The sequence below is a fragment of the Apteryx rowi genome, unplaced genomic scaffold (genome assembly GCF_003343035.1).
Source record: "Apteryx rowi isolate R43461 unplaced genomic scaffold, aptRow1 scaffold_432, whole genome shotgun sequence".
NCBI classification, from domain to species: domain Eukaryota; kingdom Metazoa; phylum Chordata; class Aves; order Apterygiformes; family Apterygidae; genus Apteryx; species Apteryx rowi.
In genome coordinates this window covers 471,011-487,229 of record NW_020450686.1, presented here as the reverse complement: position 1 = coordinate 487,229, position 16,219 = coordinate 471,011, and the positions used below count along the sequence as shown (strand labels likewise).

Below are 16,219 nucleotides of genomic sequence, written 5' to 3'. Positions count from 1 at the left end.
GGCCAGTAAAAATTTAGTACATGGTCAAATCTATCTGAGAGAAAAACCCACAAAAGTAGCCTTTCAGAAACAAAATGAATATGCACAAGGGAAAAAACAAAAAACAAACAGCCCTATTAAGGGGAATTCCATTTTATTTCCATCTTTCCTAAGTATTTCTACTAACTGTGGTTAGTGATAGTTCTACATATGAAATAATGACAGAACAGGATGTAGTTAATAATGAGATGGTGGAACCAAGTTACGCATTGTGTTACGATGAAAAGGTTATGACAGCAGAAATTTCAAAGTGTAAAACCATGCTTAAAAAAATGGCATGATATTTCCTCCACAATAGTTACATGTAAATAAACTTTGATCCTCACAAAATATCTTTAAAAGAGAACAATTCATGAAAGAAATGTCAAGATCTCTTTTAAAAAAGCCTGCAGACCCTAAGATCTTTAACATTCAGTTTAGAAATCTTAGTATTTCCCTTTCTCTCATGCCTGCCTCTTTCCCATTTCTGTGTAGTTTACCTCCAATGCTGGGGTTGATAGCAGGACATGGGTTGACTGAACAACATCTGCAGCATGTATGTTATTGTGATACGCCACATCTGCATGGTAATGATCTTCTAGAGTCATCAAGTAAGTTATTAAAGTGTCTACTGGAATTTTAAAAGTTTTTAACAAATCCCGTTCCTGGAAAAGGAAAGCGAAACATTTAAGATTATAAAACACAGAATAATCTCCAAGATGAACAAAAAGCAGTATAGCTGCGCCTACTTGCCTGAAAAATGGTGTGCATGATGACTGTCAAAGGTCTGTTTCCAGATAATTCTGCTACTCTGAAAACCTGAAGGCCCCACTTGTTTACATCTTCTAGTTCCTAGAACAGAATCCAGCAAGAGACACTTTGAAATCTAATACAAATATTCCAATGGTTTTTGACTGAAACAGCTACAAATGGCAGACTCATGAAGATTCAAAGCTTGCAGTCTGGTTTAGCTACTGTGAAAATAATATGCTAAACTCTCTGAAAAGGTGAATGCTGCTACTACTAACCTTATAACATTTGAATTTGTAGCTACCAATTTCCCAGAACTTAACTCACAAGGCAGTGAAGAGTCCCTCTTTTAAGTGGATTGCTCCAGAGGGAAAAATGCTACAGTATCTTGAATGAGCTGAACTGACACACTTTGCTATCTACCTGCCCAGTAACGGCAGAGCTCAGCCAGGAGGAAATCTCCAGAGATGCTGCGCCATCTCACCTGGTCTTAGAAGCAGAATGTTCAAATAAAGGGGGAGATTCCTGAACACACAAGGATAGATGTATTTCAAAATGCAAAAGCCTAAAATTGAATGAATAATGACTTCATACCAGTTTTACGTTATTGTCAAAAAGTTAACTACTGATTCAATAATGAAGGGAAATTTCACTAAAAATGAAAATGCAACTGATGTACATAAAATGATAAAGCTGAAGACAGGACCTGCAAGGATAGCTCTAATGCCATGTACAGTTCTGTATTTTCAAAATAATAGCGCTACGATATATTTCCATCCTTCTGACAATATATGAGTCTTCATTCTTTAGATTTTATTTATTAATAAGCAGCTTTATTAATGCATACACAAATGCAAATTTGCATTCCATGCCCAGACAGCAAATATTCTTGTTGGAATACTGTTAGTGCTGAATTAACCCTCATGGCCTGATTCTGACTTCACTTATGTTATTTTTCCACTGCACTGGTTTCATATTATTTTAATGAGATCAGCCTTTGGTGTTACAGCTTGAAATCAACGGTTGTAAACAAAGGATGAAATAATACTCTTAAGTCCATTTGACAATCTTTTATCTTGATTCAATGGTTTAAGTTCAAGAATTTAAATATTCTTTACCTTGGCAAGAACATCTTCTTGGTCTGTTTTCACTCCAAATCTGGGAATACTGGAATTAGTTAAACTGGAGCTGTGCATCAGTTTTTTGACTCCACTGATCTGGGACATTGGCCTCTTCTTTTTCTCTTTCTCCTTCTGTGTTGGAGAAGGGATTTCAACTTCATGTTGTTTGTCTTCAAAAGAATGAGGAAAAACAGAACAATTATGTCCACTTTACTGTTAGGTTTCATACTATGGATATCACAGTTCTTAACAAAACTATCATTTTTATTTTTAAGCATGGAGATTTTGCAGTAGGTATTTCATATCAACAGCAGTAATAAATGTGAAGCAGCATAAACACAGACCCGCTTCTGAGTTAAGCAGAACTATGTTTTACAGACTGCCTCATTATTTCTGAACTGGCTTCGACTGTGACTTGTGATTGTGTGACCTCCACCACCCTCCCAGCCCTGTAGAGAGAGTTAATCCTTTCTATTTAAAAATGTTATTATGAATGAACAGAAATCTTCATTTTCATTTTGCAAGAAATTCTGAAATAACTGGGAAAAACACTCTCTGAAATTGCAATTCCAGAAATCAAAACAATATCTCAAGTAAACATTTACAAAACATTTCAGAACTCAAAGGACATAATACTTGGAGACCGGTTCTACCGTGCAACTCAAAAAGGCTTTTGCCAGTGGAGCCACGTCAACAAACACCTGGGATGGAGATGCAGTTCACATCAGCGAGTCGGTTCTTTTCTATTATAATCGATACCACTTCCCAAACTGAGAAAAGGGCTATTTTCCTCAAGCGCTACATCTTCTTGCAGGCTTTTGCCTCCACAGCAGTATCAGTGGCATTACTTCATATACCTGCTCAGCCTATGTGCCAGCAAAACCTTTGGTCAGAATAGACAGTGATTAAAGTGAGAGTGAACTATATTTAGGCCACTGTCAGATGACACCTGCAGACCCTGCCCGGGGTGGGCAGCATGGCAGGCACCTGGGGCACTGCTCTCCTGAGCAAGAGCTGCCGCTCAGCAGAGCTGGTGAAGCCATGTGGCACGGTCCTTATCCACTTCTGTGCAAAGTGAGTTGGGCTGGCTTACATAGCCCTTTCCAGCAAGTCTGGCCAGCCCCACCATCACGCCAGCAGCTGACTGCCAGCACTGACCTCCCAGGACTTTTTCTGTGGTGTGTATCTGTCTGCTGCTTAGCTTCCATCTTAAACTCTGCAATAGGTGAAAATCAGCTATAAAAAGAGGTCCTTTTAGACCTGGATTTAACCAAATGCAATTCATCTGGGAAGCTTTTTCTTGAACTGTCTATATTTTAGCACTTGGGAATAAACAAAGGCTGGAACAGTTAAACATGGAATCTGTTTTTTTTTTTCCCAAAGTAGAACTTCAATAAAATAATCCTTAAATCCTTTCTGAACATTTATAAGATCTTTTCACCTCTGCTGTAAAGTCATATAAATTCTTGAATGTAAAAGGTGTTGAAATTAGACTAAAACAAATCTATACCCCATAAAGGACAGAAAAAATTGCTTTCTTTGCATCATTAGGACACAAGAAAATAGGTATGAAAACACTTTGAAAAGGAGTCTTATGTGTTAAAGATTTCAGTAATAGTGAGATTACCAAGCACTCATCTTTTGCAATTTTTTATGGAAGACTTTTTGGAGAACTGAAGAGCTAAGGTTGTTCTCACCCACCTTCCCCAGAAGAAACCAAAGTTATATGCAAGAAAAGACTTTCTGCCAAGCTGCTAGGAATTTGCATTAAGTTTTGCTGATTTTATTCATACAAATTTTTAAATGTAAACTTTTAATGACTGTCTCCAAATTATCTCCTGTCTACTGAAATGCAACAGCATCTTTCCTAGTCATCAAGAAATCTTCTAGAAAAAACAGGAAAATCAAGGACAGATATTTCTTACATAGTAGCCTAGAGAAAACGTGTATTTAAAAACACCTCAAAACAAAAAAATTGGGGGATTGTAAATATCTGATATGACCATTTTTTTTCCTTCCGGTATTGGACATTTTCAATAAAGAAGTTGAAACCAGATGAGAGCAGCAAGTTCATTTCTAATATCTAGATTCTTATTGTGTTTGCGTCTTCATTTTTTTTCTTTTTTTTTCCCTTTCTTTTTTAACCACCCTTTAGCAGCCTGTACTTACTGGAAACCTCAGAGAATTCCAAACAAATCACAGCAAAGAGGAGACTGTGGAAATGTCACCAAGCTTTAGCCTGCGGCACAAAGTTCCCTGACTGCCCCCACCGCTCTCCTCATACGGACAATCAAAAAAAGGGGGAGCAGGAGCGCTAGAGCTCTTGACTGGTGCAAACCGACAACAGATGAAGAGCACTGACTCGTGCTCGTGCTTTGATGTTTATGGTTTCAGTCATATGCACAAAGTTTAGGCCCATCAAAGGCAGCTTCATACACTGAGTTGTCAGAATAACTCAAGTGAAAGGAAGTGTCTGTCTGAACAGCTTTAGATCTCCGATGGAATTCCACGGGATTGCCAATGTTTTCCTAACTACAAGCACACTAAACAAAATATCCTGGGTCCATCTGAACGTCCAGAAAAGATAACTTGCCATTCTGACAGGGGGTTTTGCCTAGAGTTATTTTATACTCATTGGCAGGCTCTACTATATTTTCTGGCTGTAAGAAAACAGGTTAATTACATTGAGAAATAAAAAGCTTCTGTATTATCATATTCAATGTAGGAGCCTTAATTCTTTACACAAGGAATGTTTTTGTTGTCATTATTTTGTTGTCATAAAATTGTTATCATTATTAATAACTGCATACATATCATATAGCTCTGCTTGGGAAAACAGTCCTAAACAGTGTTTTCCTCCTTGTCTTCCTCTCGTATCCACATTTTTAAGTATCCAAGGTTTTTATTTACACGCAGCCACAAAACAATACCCAGGCTCCGGACATTCTTAGTGACTGCTTTCCCAGAGCTCCTTCGGCTCAAGACTGAGGTCTTATGTGAAAGACTGACAGATGCATTTCCTCACACCTGTTAAAACGAGTCTTAAGTTTTCAAGTGAAGGCGTGAAGAGACTGATACCTCAGTCTTTTCAGCTAGCCTAAGTGGGTCATCTTCTCAGGCAACCTTACACTGAGCCTTTCAGGGCTCCTGAAGCTGTGCAACACAGCTTCTCCATAACTGAGGCTCATCACTTGCCTACGGCACAAAATCCTGCGGTGTTGCTGTTCTCAGGGATGCTACTGAACTTATGGACAAACTGAACAGACACATTAAGTGATTCATTTAGGATAAAGTGATAAATAGGACACAATGTGCTTAAAAMCCCCTACTTCCTTTAAAAAAAACACACAAAAAAAGCCCCAACTATGGTACCTCACACAAATAAAACAAGATGTATCTTGATTGACTGGCACTTTTTGAAGTATTTGTTATCCTAATTTAGACATATCCAGCTGTGCCTTCCTTATATGCAGTCTTTGTGAATCAATGGTGTTTCCTTCAGAACTTGTTTTTAATTCTTATATTAACTATATCTTCATGTTCAAAATCCACACAAATGGGACAAAGTTTAATTCATTTTAAACAATTTTATCACAAAAATATATACCGCCTTCCGCAAAGCCACAGAGGAGGAAGCATACTCTTTGTAATATCGTGTCAGGCTTTTTTAATGCTTAATATCCCACCATGTAAGCACTTTAGCTGTACATATTCTCCCAGCAGCAATCTGTTCAGATGTTGATTTAGTCATGTTTACCAACTTTCTCCTGTGCAGGCAGGGAAAGCCAAAGTATCAAAACTGTGTGCTGTGAGACTTAATGAGGTTACTTATATTTATGTACTTTCGGCACAGTGAAACCTCTTTGGCGTAACTTTCATTCTGCCCATACAGGAAACAGAATGGAAGAATGATTTTTAATATATGAAATACTTAATTCATCATATATTCACTTCTTAATGTGCTAGCAATATATTAGTTGTAATTAATTAATTGTACATGAATATACATCTATCTGTAACTACACACACAGGGAAACCACATACAAAAACTAGATGAGCTGTGAAGAAACGCATCTACCATGATCTTTCTGCTCAAACACTGAACAATTAAACAGAAAACGTACATTTTCTGGAAACAGAAGATAATACAGTACTTGCTTTTTAGCTGCATCACAGCACAGAGAGGGATAAAAAACAAAAGGCAAAAAAACAACTCCCGTTAACTTACCTAAGAATGTGTTCGATATATATTCTGAGACCTGATTGCCTGACCTACTCATTTCAGATAGGTGGGTTAGCTCCCGGTTCAGCATTCTTTTAAACTGGAAAGAAAAACAAAAAAAGCACAAGTTAGGGGTCAAGACATATTTTTGCTGGCATGAGAAAATGCTGTCACTTTATAATTGGCAAAAGGACACATGACATTAAGAACATATACTAAACAAACTGCGAAAGTAAGAATTACATGTAACACTGCTCTATCCTATTAATTTATTTGTGATTTGGACAACATAATTTTTAAACACTTACAACATCCCACAGTGATTCCGTTTCTTAAGACACAGGGCCCTACCAGTAACTGAAAACTTGAACTATAAAGCATATGCACACACACAAATAATTAATATTACTGTCTTTTTAATTTTTAGATTTTCATTTGGAGAGAAAATAAAAATGTATTTACACAAAGCACATCTTACATGCACTAAAGAAAACTACCATTGCTTCATGCTTCTCTACTAGGGATTTCTTATCATGTTTGTAAATTAATCTGCTTGTGCACTTTTGCCAGGTATCTTGTAACCTTTCAAGTTTATCTTCCTGTCCATCATCAATCTACTCAAATATGTTTCGCGGCACTGCTTAAAAAAATCTCAATACTTTATTCTTTTTCTACACACCAGTATGAATAGAAATGGGCTCTGTAGTCTTTTACTTGGAATTTTTACACTGGATCAGTCTAATGATTTGCCCATCCCACTATCTCAGAAAGTTGTCTGTATCTGTATGAAATATCAGAGTAGAAAACACTTGTCTATAGAAATTCCTTCCTATTCCCCATAAGTTAGCAATTCACACACACAGTTTATTTAATCCAAGCGGATATTAATATTCCACTAAATATATAATTGATTCCCTAATCATAATTGATTCTTTCTTGATTCCTTCTGACTCCAGGATTAAATGATATCTTGTGGCATTGTGTTCTACAAGTTAATTGTGCAATACAGCTTTAGCTGTGCTATTTGCATTTTCATTGAGTATATCTCTGCTTTGATATTATCAGTAAACAGAACTCAGCAATATTTATTAGCAATTCAAAGAACTCTTTCCAATGTACATTAACATCCATCTGTCACTATTGAATGTTGTCTGCCATTGTCTGCCTTTCATTTTGTTGTTAGATTTCTCAGTCATCTCTTCTCTTAACAAAGACGAATAATTTGTGCCATTTTCAGAATCGTCTTCCACCTTGTTCACCCAGTTATGACTATTTATTACATTAAGCAATAGCTTAATTACATTAAGCAATAGCTGTCTTTGGAATGTATCCCTGTAAATGTTCTTCTATGCCAAAAACTGGTAATTTATTCTTCTATAGTAGATAAAGCACTAGAATAAACATTAAGCACCTCCTTTCCATCCCACTGGAATCATCAAAGCCCCTTCTTCAAAGAGGCCTTGCATAGTGAATGTTATTTTCTTCACAATGTCTTTGTAAGTCACCAATTACTGTGTTGCTCACAGTGTGCCATATAAAAATTACCTTTAATATAACACTCTAACCATTAGCTACTGCATTTTTCCTGCCATCTTGACATGTCATCAGCCCAGGAACTTCCTGCTACAAAGACTGAATTCTATTTTTGTCACAAGCCAAAGGCTCAACTTTGATCTCAGATACAGCAGTGTGCTACCAAGTGCTCAACAGATTTCTGAAAATTAGACCCATATTGCAACTGCAGTTAAAATATTACACAGTATAGGGCAATATAATGTGCATGGAACCAGTATAGGCCTTTACAATGAGTTCAGATGTTTGTCACCAATGTTAAATATTAAAAAACAAGTTAAGCTTGCCAAGCAATAACTGATCCCAAAATCCCAAAGAGTATTTTTAAAAGCCTTTCTTTAAACCTTTAGCATGCACTTAAGTCACAGTTGCATGCTTTTTTATGCAACCATGAAGATGAGAAACTGAATTATTTAAGGTAAAAACTGAAGATATCACAGAATTACTTGTCTCCAGACTGTATTCATAAACTGCATATTTCAATTAAATACCACATATAGGAATCTTAATAAAATGTCAGAAGCTGACACAATTGCATTAACTTTCAGGCCTGTCATCAGTCCATCCACTACCTCTCCAATATTTGGCCTATATTCTCTTTCTTAATTTAATTCAGCTAATTCCACTGGACCCTCCAAAATAGGTCCTTATGCCCATTTTTTTCCTAATAAACACTCTTAGATGACGTCCAGCTTTGCTATGCTGTTTTTGCAGCTGCAGAGCAACACTACTGGTCGCTTTCCCCACTTCGACAAAAGGCCATCTAGTAACTGAGTTGATGGTAAGTGCTGATAAGGAACTCTCCAACTACTTTAAAATTTTCTCAGGTTTGAAAGGAGAATAGCTTGGTGTTTGTTTCCACTATGCTTTTTTTTGTAGTTATCTGATATTAAAAATAGGAAGGATTTTTTTCTTTTCTGATTCATAAATTTAATTAGGGGAGAAGAGGGACAGGGTTTTCCTTACTTGCCAATATTAGTTATTAGTGTTAGGGAAAGCAGGACATGGTGATGCTGCTAAAGCCATGACATTTTCTCAAGTGTTAAACTCCCTTAATGACCGACAGCCAGGAAGAAATTTTTCAACCTGGTCAGACTGCGGGGGGGTTTTGGCCTCCTCTGTACCTTAGTGTGTGGTCCATTTCTGAGTTACATTGAACTAATACCATATAAATGCAGAGACCGAATACATCATGATGACCTCAGTCTCTTCTGCTGTCTTCCTGTAGTGAATATAATTTTGGCTTTTGATTTCTGAGGCTTGTTATCAAGCACTGGGAATCATTTAGTAACCTATGGTGTACATGTTCTTTAAGAATTTCCAACTAAACAATTACTGCATGGATGTCCACAAATGCAGAGGACTACTACTGGGCTGAAAGGGGCATGACAGCCTCCAGGCCTGTGCTCCTAACTGGTCTGACGCAAAGTCTGGCTTTCCCACCTCCTGTCATCCCCATAAGTCACCAAAACATTCAGCATGAAACCTGTGGATTACACTCTGTTTGAACATGGGCATACAAAAAAACAAATCTCCTAGCTTCTGCAAAGCCCTCCTACTAATGGTGAATTCAGTGAGCGAAGCCTTTGGCTCTCAAGAACTATAAAAGCACGACTTCCTCATATTCTTTCACGAGTTGCTGATGCAACACCAGCACAACTTTAATTGACATCTATTTTGAAAACATCTGGACTGAGCAGAGTTTAGAACACCGCTTTGATTTTATTTTTTAATTAAAAATGACAAAGTCTTATGACTGYCATCCGCACTAAAACATGTGAAGTTGAAGACCATATGCAGACAGCAGTTTCTGATGCAGAACAGTAATGCTGCTGCTGCTGAATGAATAATATCAGGAAAAACATAACACAAGAATGGCACAAAAAACTGTTTGAGAACATAAAAAAAAGAGACAACAGTGATAGAGATGTTCAGACATTTTTACTGATTACACCCTGGTTTAGTAAATCTATATGTTACTCAATACTCTGATGTTTAACATCCCCTTTTGGAAAAGACTCTTTTTCCTAAATAAAAAAATCTTGACGATTTCACTGAGTTCTCAAAATTTCATTTGGGCCCAAGTGCACCCATCCACAGACTGAATGTTGCTTCAGAGCATTAACTTCCCACATTTTTAGACAACCCTATATTACTATTTTAGAATGAACCCCTACCTAGCTCTCACATGGCTCCCACAAGATCTCACGGCAAATCAGAGAAGTTTCTGTTACTCCAGTGAGTCAACATTGTTTCAGTCATCCAGAAAATGCCTCTTTTAAGTGCTTGAAACTTGGCTAGACTGTCCATATTCTCACCATTCATCATCTCAGAAACAATGTTTGGCACTTTATTCAAAACAAGCCAAGTAAAACATGAAAAATTCCTGTCACTAATATTAGATGTTAAAGATAATATTTATGTAATAAGCTGAAAAAAACCTGAACACTGTATACTTTCCTAGTTGAAGAAAATGAATTATAATGTACCAAAACTGCTGTTACTAATATGTCTACATTACATTATATCATATGCTTTAATTATGATATTGGCAGCTCAGTACAGGGAGGAAGTAGATGTTTTCAGCTGAACCATGCACACACTGAATTCTTCTTCAGAAAGAACGATTTTCCAACTTTACATTCTAGGCATTGTTAGACTGGAAAAATGATAAATCTATGCCTCTTTGGTACATCATAGCCATTGACTATAGTCTAGGAAATTTCCCCTGGGAATCGATAGGCTAGAAATGTCCAGTAAGTCAATTATGCAGTTCTTTGCTCCTGAATAGCAATGTCACAGCAACAGAATTCAGTAAAGTATTGACTGAAAAAAATTTTTAAAACAATTCCTTCAGCAGAATTTGGGGTTTTTTTCATTTTACTTGTTTCTATTTTAATGCTTTTCTTTTACTCTTATCATAGAAAAAATATCACAGGCACAACTTTAAAAATTTCCCAAAGCGACAAAATTGCATGTGTACTTTTACCTCAGTTTAAGAATCTATATAAAGTCTGATATAGTTAGAACTCTGATACACAAGAATAAATGTGCATAACTTGATGAGACTAAGACCGTTTCCTAAATAGTGGTCATCTCCAAAGAAGAGGTTACAAACCGAGGAATGAGCTAGTTCAGGTCCTTCCGGGCTGAAGCCCAATGTGTGCATATCTCTGTGTATACCCTACTGCTGTCAACCTAGGATTATTATTATTAAATGTTTTTGTGGGGAAAAATATGATTTTTTTTGATGCTAGCAAAGTTTTTCTGAAAAAATGTGGACAATTTTCTACAGTAATAATGTTTCCAGACGTTACTCCAGTGCACTGATATAATTTTGGGGAGAGTTTGCATCAATGGTAGCAAAAAACTTCCAGTTTAAAGACATGGAGAAGATCCAGTTACAGAGTGAATTCATGGCCATGAAAAGGTGCTGACTGTGTGCTTAACATATATGGAGTTTACCGATTACACTTTAGAACTTTTCACATATTTTGCATAAAATTCTTGACTCAGTAACAGAAGCCTTAAGCGAATGTGCAGTTTGCGGCTCCTTGCGGAGGGAGAGGAAGTGTGCCGAACCACCCGTGGCAGGGATGCTCAGAGGGCCTCGTCCACCCAGGCCTTCCACAGTCCTTGAGATGCAGCAAATCACCCCTTCAGGAGTGGAAGTGGCTGCCTCCACTGCAACCTTTGGCAACAGCACCGAAGGTGAAGCTACAGGAAGAAGGTAGTCCATGGACCAGCAGGCCCCTTCCTGCGTGTCCTCCAGGCTGAGTCAGTTGTGCTCCAAGCCCCTGCGTGGTGGGTCCATAATGCTCAGGAGGAGCTGGAGCCCTCCTGTGCGCACTCTTTGCACAGGTCCCCAAACCCACCAAGGCAGCAGGTCACAATTTTGACCTTTCTGGCTGCCTCTCTTCTAGAAAAAAATTCTAAAAACTTGCATAGATAGAACACATACATGCAGCATGCATTCAATACTTGGAATATTAAACTTACATGACAGCATATTTTGCTTCTGAAACGCATCATTATTTTAAAAGATGTTTAAAACTCAAAAAGGAAGAAACCATATTACTTTACTGGATTTGAAAAGTCTTATATTCAATAAAAATGAGTCAAGGAACTTTCAGGCCAGCCTTATGAATTAACGTAAGTCTTCTGTTTTTACTGCTTAGCTATGATTTCAATAGCATTCTTAATAAAGGTTTCAGTTTGAACCCCAGGTTTTTAATAAATATCATGGTCATGCTCAGATTTTTATACATAAGCTACAGCGAGGTACATATCTCTAAACCTGGCATTGTGATAAGTGGTACTTACTGTTTCAAAGAAAGATACTTGATGAAAGCCAGAGAGAAATAATGCCATCATGACAATCATTCTCTCAAATATAATTTAACAAAAGATAAAGTATAGCCTGAAACATACAGAAATTACTATGCAAAATAGATATGTAGTCAGGGATGTAAATACTTGTAATGATCTCTGACACTAAGGCATTGCATTCTTCCTCTGAATTTCAGGAATACCCTACATTTTAAAATTCTGATTGTAAGAAAAAGCAGATCATCTTTGCCTGTCTTCACAATTTTTCCTAAAATGTGTATACTGTGAACTTAAAAACCCATGTATTAAAATTGTATTCAAATAGCTCCTTAACTAAAATCATTGTCTATACACAGTATAAGAGGCTGTCTGTACAGAGGACATTTTATCGTATGTAATCAGCTACAGCTATCATACTCTCTGCTGAACTTCAGCTAGCAAAAAATCTCTCCATTTTAAAGGCTGGGAGTAACAATGAAAATTTGTTGAAGATCTGTGATCGAATACTTGTGAAGTAGCAAGTAGGAGCAACACAGCAGCTGCATGGCATTCCAAGAAATACTTTCAAGCAAATTATAATAAACGCTCCACTTTTGGCTGAATCTATCTTATTTTTTTTGGTAAATGAGAAGGGAATCCATCTAACTGGCATAATGGAATCCAATCTCTTCACGGATGACTGAACAAAATCCTTGAGAATATACTGTAACAATTCGGCATTAGCTGAGAATGATCACAATGACCTAACGAGGGTCTTGCATTTTTACTTTAAAAAAAAAAAAAAAAAAAAAAAAAAAAAGATGAAAGTATGTATTAATACAAAGGGGCATAAGAAATTCAGTCATGTGCAAACACAATGCTTGTATTTTATTAATAATCAAATTCAACTCTTGCATTATTCAGTTCAGGGGAAATGAGAATTTCCTTTGAAACAGGATAATTTGGAACAGCTTTCTGTGTCAAGCATAGGATGATTTTATTACCAGTTCATAAACAAAATTATACAGGCAACATCATTTTTTAACAACAATCATGTAAGTAGGGATAAGACAAAGCCCAAACGTGATTTTGTATTAAGAGAATTTGAGTTCTGTATGCTAACATATTAATTCATTGTGCAAAACTTTTCCATGAAAAAGGTAAAAGCTCATTTAATTCTAATTACTAGCACTACTGCAGTTTCAAGCTAGTTCTAACCTGTTCTACATAACAATTTAGATCAATACTAGAAGACAACGATTTTCAGGCTCCCAGTGTTTTAATCAATAAGCTGTCTCACAAACACACACACACACACACACACACTCACACTCACAGAGGTTACCAGAAAATGCTGCTGGAGCGTACTGTTGATAATTGCACATTTCTTCAGCTATGAAAACCAGTACGAGTCATACATTCATCCATTATCCTCAGCCTATTCTCTTTAATCATGCACCCTCCTATTGTATGGTATCTCGGGTTTATTTTTTTGAAATCCTTTAATGTGCAGAAGCATAGCTTTGTAGCATAATCTTTAAAAAAAAAAAACAAAAAAAMCAAAAAAACACAACTCCACTGACTTCTTTTGGCTTTATACCTGGTCTAACTATGCACTACAGCTACACTATTTTATAAGTCCCAGCACAGGTTATAAGAAAGACTGTACACTGTGCAGTTCATTCTCACTGCTGAACAAAGGCTTGCTTTTCTGATTTTTGTCTTTATAGGCATATTACTCGTAGTCATATTATCCACAAATACACATGCTATCCAGTAACCATGCAATCATGCACTGCATATCAAGGTTCTTAAAAGGTAAAACAAAATCCTACCTTTATGTAGCCCCAAGAAACTGAGAGTAAATAGTTTGCCTCAGGCATTTTTGATTTTTTTATACTACCAGTCTAAACTATTCAGTTCTTCACTATATGATACTGCAAAAGACTTTCAAGAAGAAAGATGCCTTCTTTTTCCCTCTTAATTCTTTTTGCTGATCTTCAGGTTCTCAGCAATTAAGTGCATACAAGACATTCTGCAATGAAATCCAATCGTGTGGTCTTCYGATTGTATAAATGCCATTTGTAAAACTCCAGACCTTCAGAGGCTAGGTTGAAGAGACAGATTGCATGAGTTGAAGAAATATCTGAAGAGCTAGGGATATGCATATTTCCTGAACACCAGGACTTAATGAATAATGTATGTCAAGATGCTCAGTTGCTGGAAAGACTTGTTCTATCAACAGCTACCAAATAAGGACCTGAAGGGGAAGCCACAAACAGTGTCAGTAATCCCTCCCATAAAGCCTAACTACCAGCCAATAGTATGTCACCCAAAAAGATAAATGCAAGGGGCTAATGACATGGTGCACGGTCATTGCTGATTGGTCAGCAAGGGTGACTCTCCTGGGAATGGGGTATTTCTTCTTTTTTATGGCAAATGCCATTTAATAATGGCATCCCTGCCTGCAGCATTCACTCCATTCAAAAATAATTAGTTTAACCTCTTTCCTTTTCAGTAGTATTTGCCAGGTCTCCTCAATGGATACACTACAGTTAAAATGAGTATTCTGTATATTCATACAGCTTGCCTAATGTTTTTAACTTTTTATATGGAAGGGAAATATATGAGTTTTATACCAAAAAACAAACAAAACAACACAAAAAAACAGAAATAAAACTACCAGGATTCCTGAGCAATTGTGATGTACTGTTAACAATGAAAATGTTTTTAGCTTCTATGCCATCTGGATTAAAAACTGATCTGCTCAGCCCATTAGGCCTGTCTGCTAGTCACTACTGCTTCTTTTTAGTAGATAAAAGCAACTATTATTAAGATATAGCAGTTCATGTGTAGAGTCTTGCAATTCCCAGTAAGTTTGAAGTTTCCATGGAGAAGTCAGAACAAAGACATAAGAATCCTCAAATTCTCACTGCATTTATTCAACTTTTGCTCTTTCTGCCTTGGCAGAATAATATAACCAGTTACAGCTGTATCTCACAGGAAACAAAAAAGGATTAATTGAAAGTGAAGCGTGTCAGTGAGCCGACTCAGAGCATTAAATAAAATATCCCACTGTCTGCCATTCAGAGACCAAAACTTAAAAGGAGGAATACATTATCTTGCACCACTTTATATAAGGCGTATGCACTACTGCGGCAAATTTCTGAGTCTTTGTTGTATCAAAAGAAGGGAGAGTTTCCTAATATGACAATGAGGAAATGTCTAAGGACAAGCTGAATGAGGTGCAGCATTCAGCCTAAGCCCACACTGCTGATTCATTGGAAGATGCTGACCAACAACGGTCATAAGGGAGCTTTTGGCTGAAGTGGTTTCTACTTCCCTGGGTGATGCTACACAGCAATGTCAGCAATACTAAGTGCTTGAAAAAGAATCAAACCTGGAAAAATCAATAGGGGAAAATATGAGATTAAAAAACTTCTTCCTTACAGGAGAGGAATGTATAGCAATGTGACAACTGCATATAGTCAAGAAATCATCTAGCACATATATAATGCATTTTCATATGGAAAACATATTGCTTTCCTTAAAATACATAAAACAAGAACATGTAAATGAACACATCATATACACTAATATACCTGTCCTGGATCTAAACAGGAATATGGTATAAGATAATTAATTTTTGAAAACAGATCTGGGCTATTAGAGACTCAGAAGGACATTAAAATAGCCTAAAAAGTATTTCTGGAAGATATTTCTCCTGTTTGTTCCAGCTCAGCTTTGTAATGCTAAATACAAAGCTTCACATCTGTGCTGCATTGTTTTCAGATCACCCGCAAGAGAGCACTGCTGCCACCTACCCAATATCAACTCTAAGAATTGAAAATACTTTTGTTGATATCTCAAATTAAATACGCTGCAAGATTACCTTCCACCCCATCTCAAAAAATCACAGCATTAAAAGATGATTGCCAAAGACCCCTCTGAAGCTGGATGAAATAGGCTCAAACAGTTGCCTGGCAATTTGGGAGCAAAGGGGGCAGTGGCAGGAAGCTGCAGTGCCCCCACCACGCTGCCCCTTTGCTGCCGCTTTGCACAGGGTGAGATGGATGAGCCTGGACCAGGGAGCCCTGGGGATCGGGAATGAGATTCTTCCCCACCCAGGAATTCCCAGATTTGGAGGTTCCATGAAGACTTCCAGTACTAGCACAAACCTGCAAAAGAACTACAGACTACCCAGGAGGGGGAGAGGGGAGAAAATGAT

At 37.1% G+C, this 16,219-nt stretch overlaps 1 protein-coding gene across 3 annotated transcripts in view; it reads right to left on the bottom strand.

Moving 5' to 3' along the window:
* Positions 1-16,219, bottom strand: part of PDE4D (phosphodiesterase 4D) — a 371,205-nt gene that overhangs the window by 11,971 nt on the left and 343,015 nt on the right. For all 3 annotated transcript variants that reach the window (XM_026076480.1, XM_026076481.1, XM_026076482.1), the window contains 4 exons: positions 6,118-6,211; positions 1,887-2,059; positions 772-870; positions 519-683 (listed from right to left, as the gene is read on the bottom strand). In XM_026076480.1, coding sequence (XP_025932265.1) covers positions 519-683; positions 772-870; positions 1,887-2,059; positions 6,118-6,211 — 531 coding nt within the window. The remainder of the gene's footprint in view (positions 1-518; positions 684-771; positions 871-1,886; positions 2,060-6,117; positions 6,212-16,219) is intronic.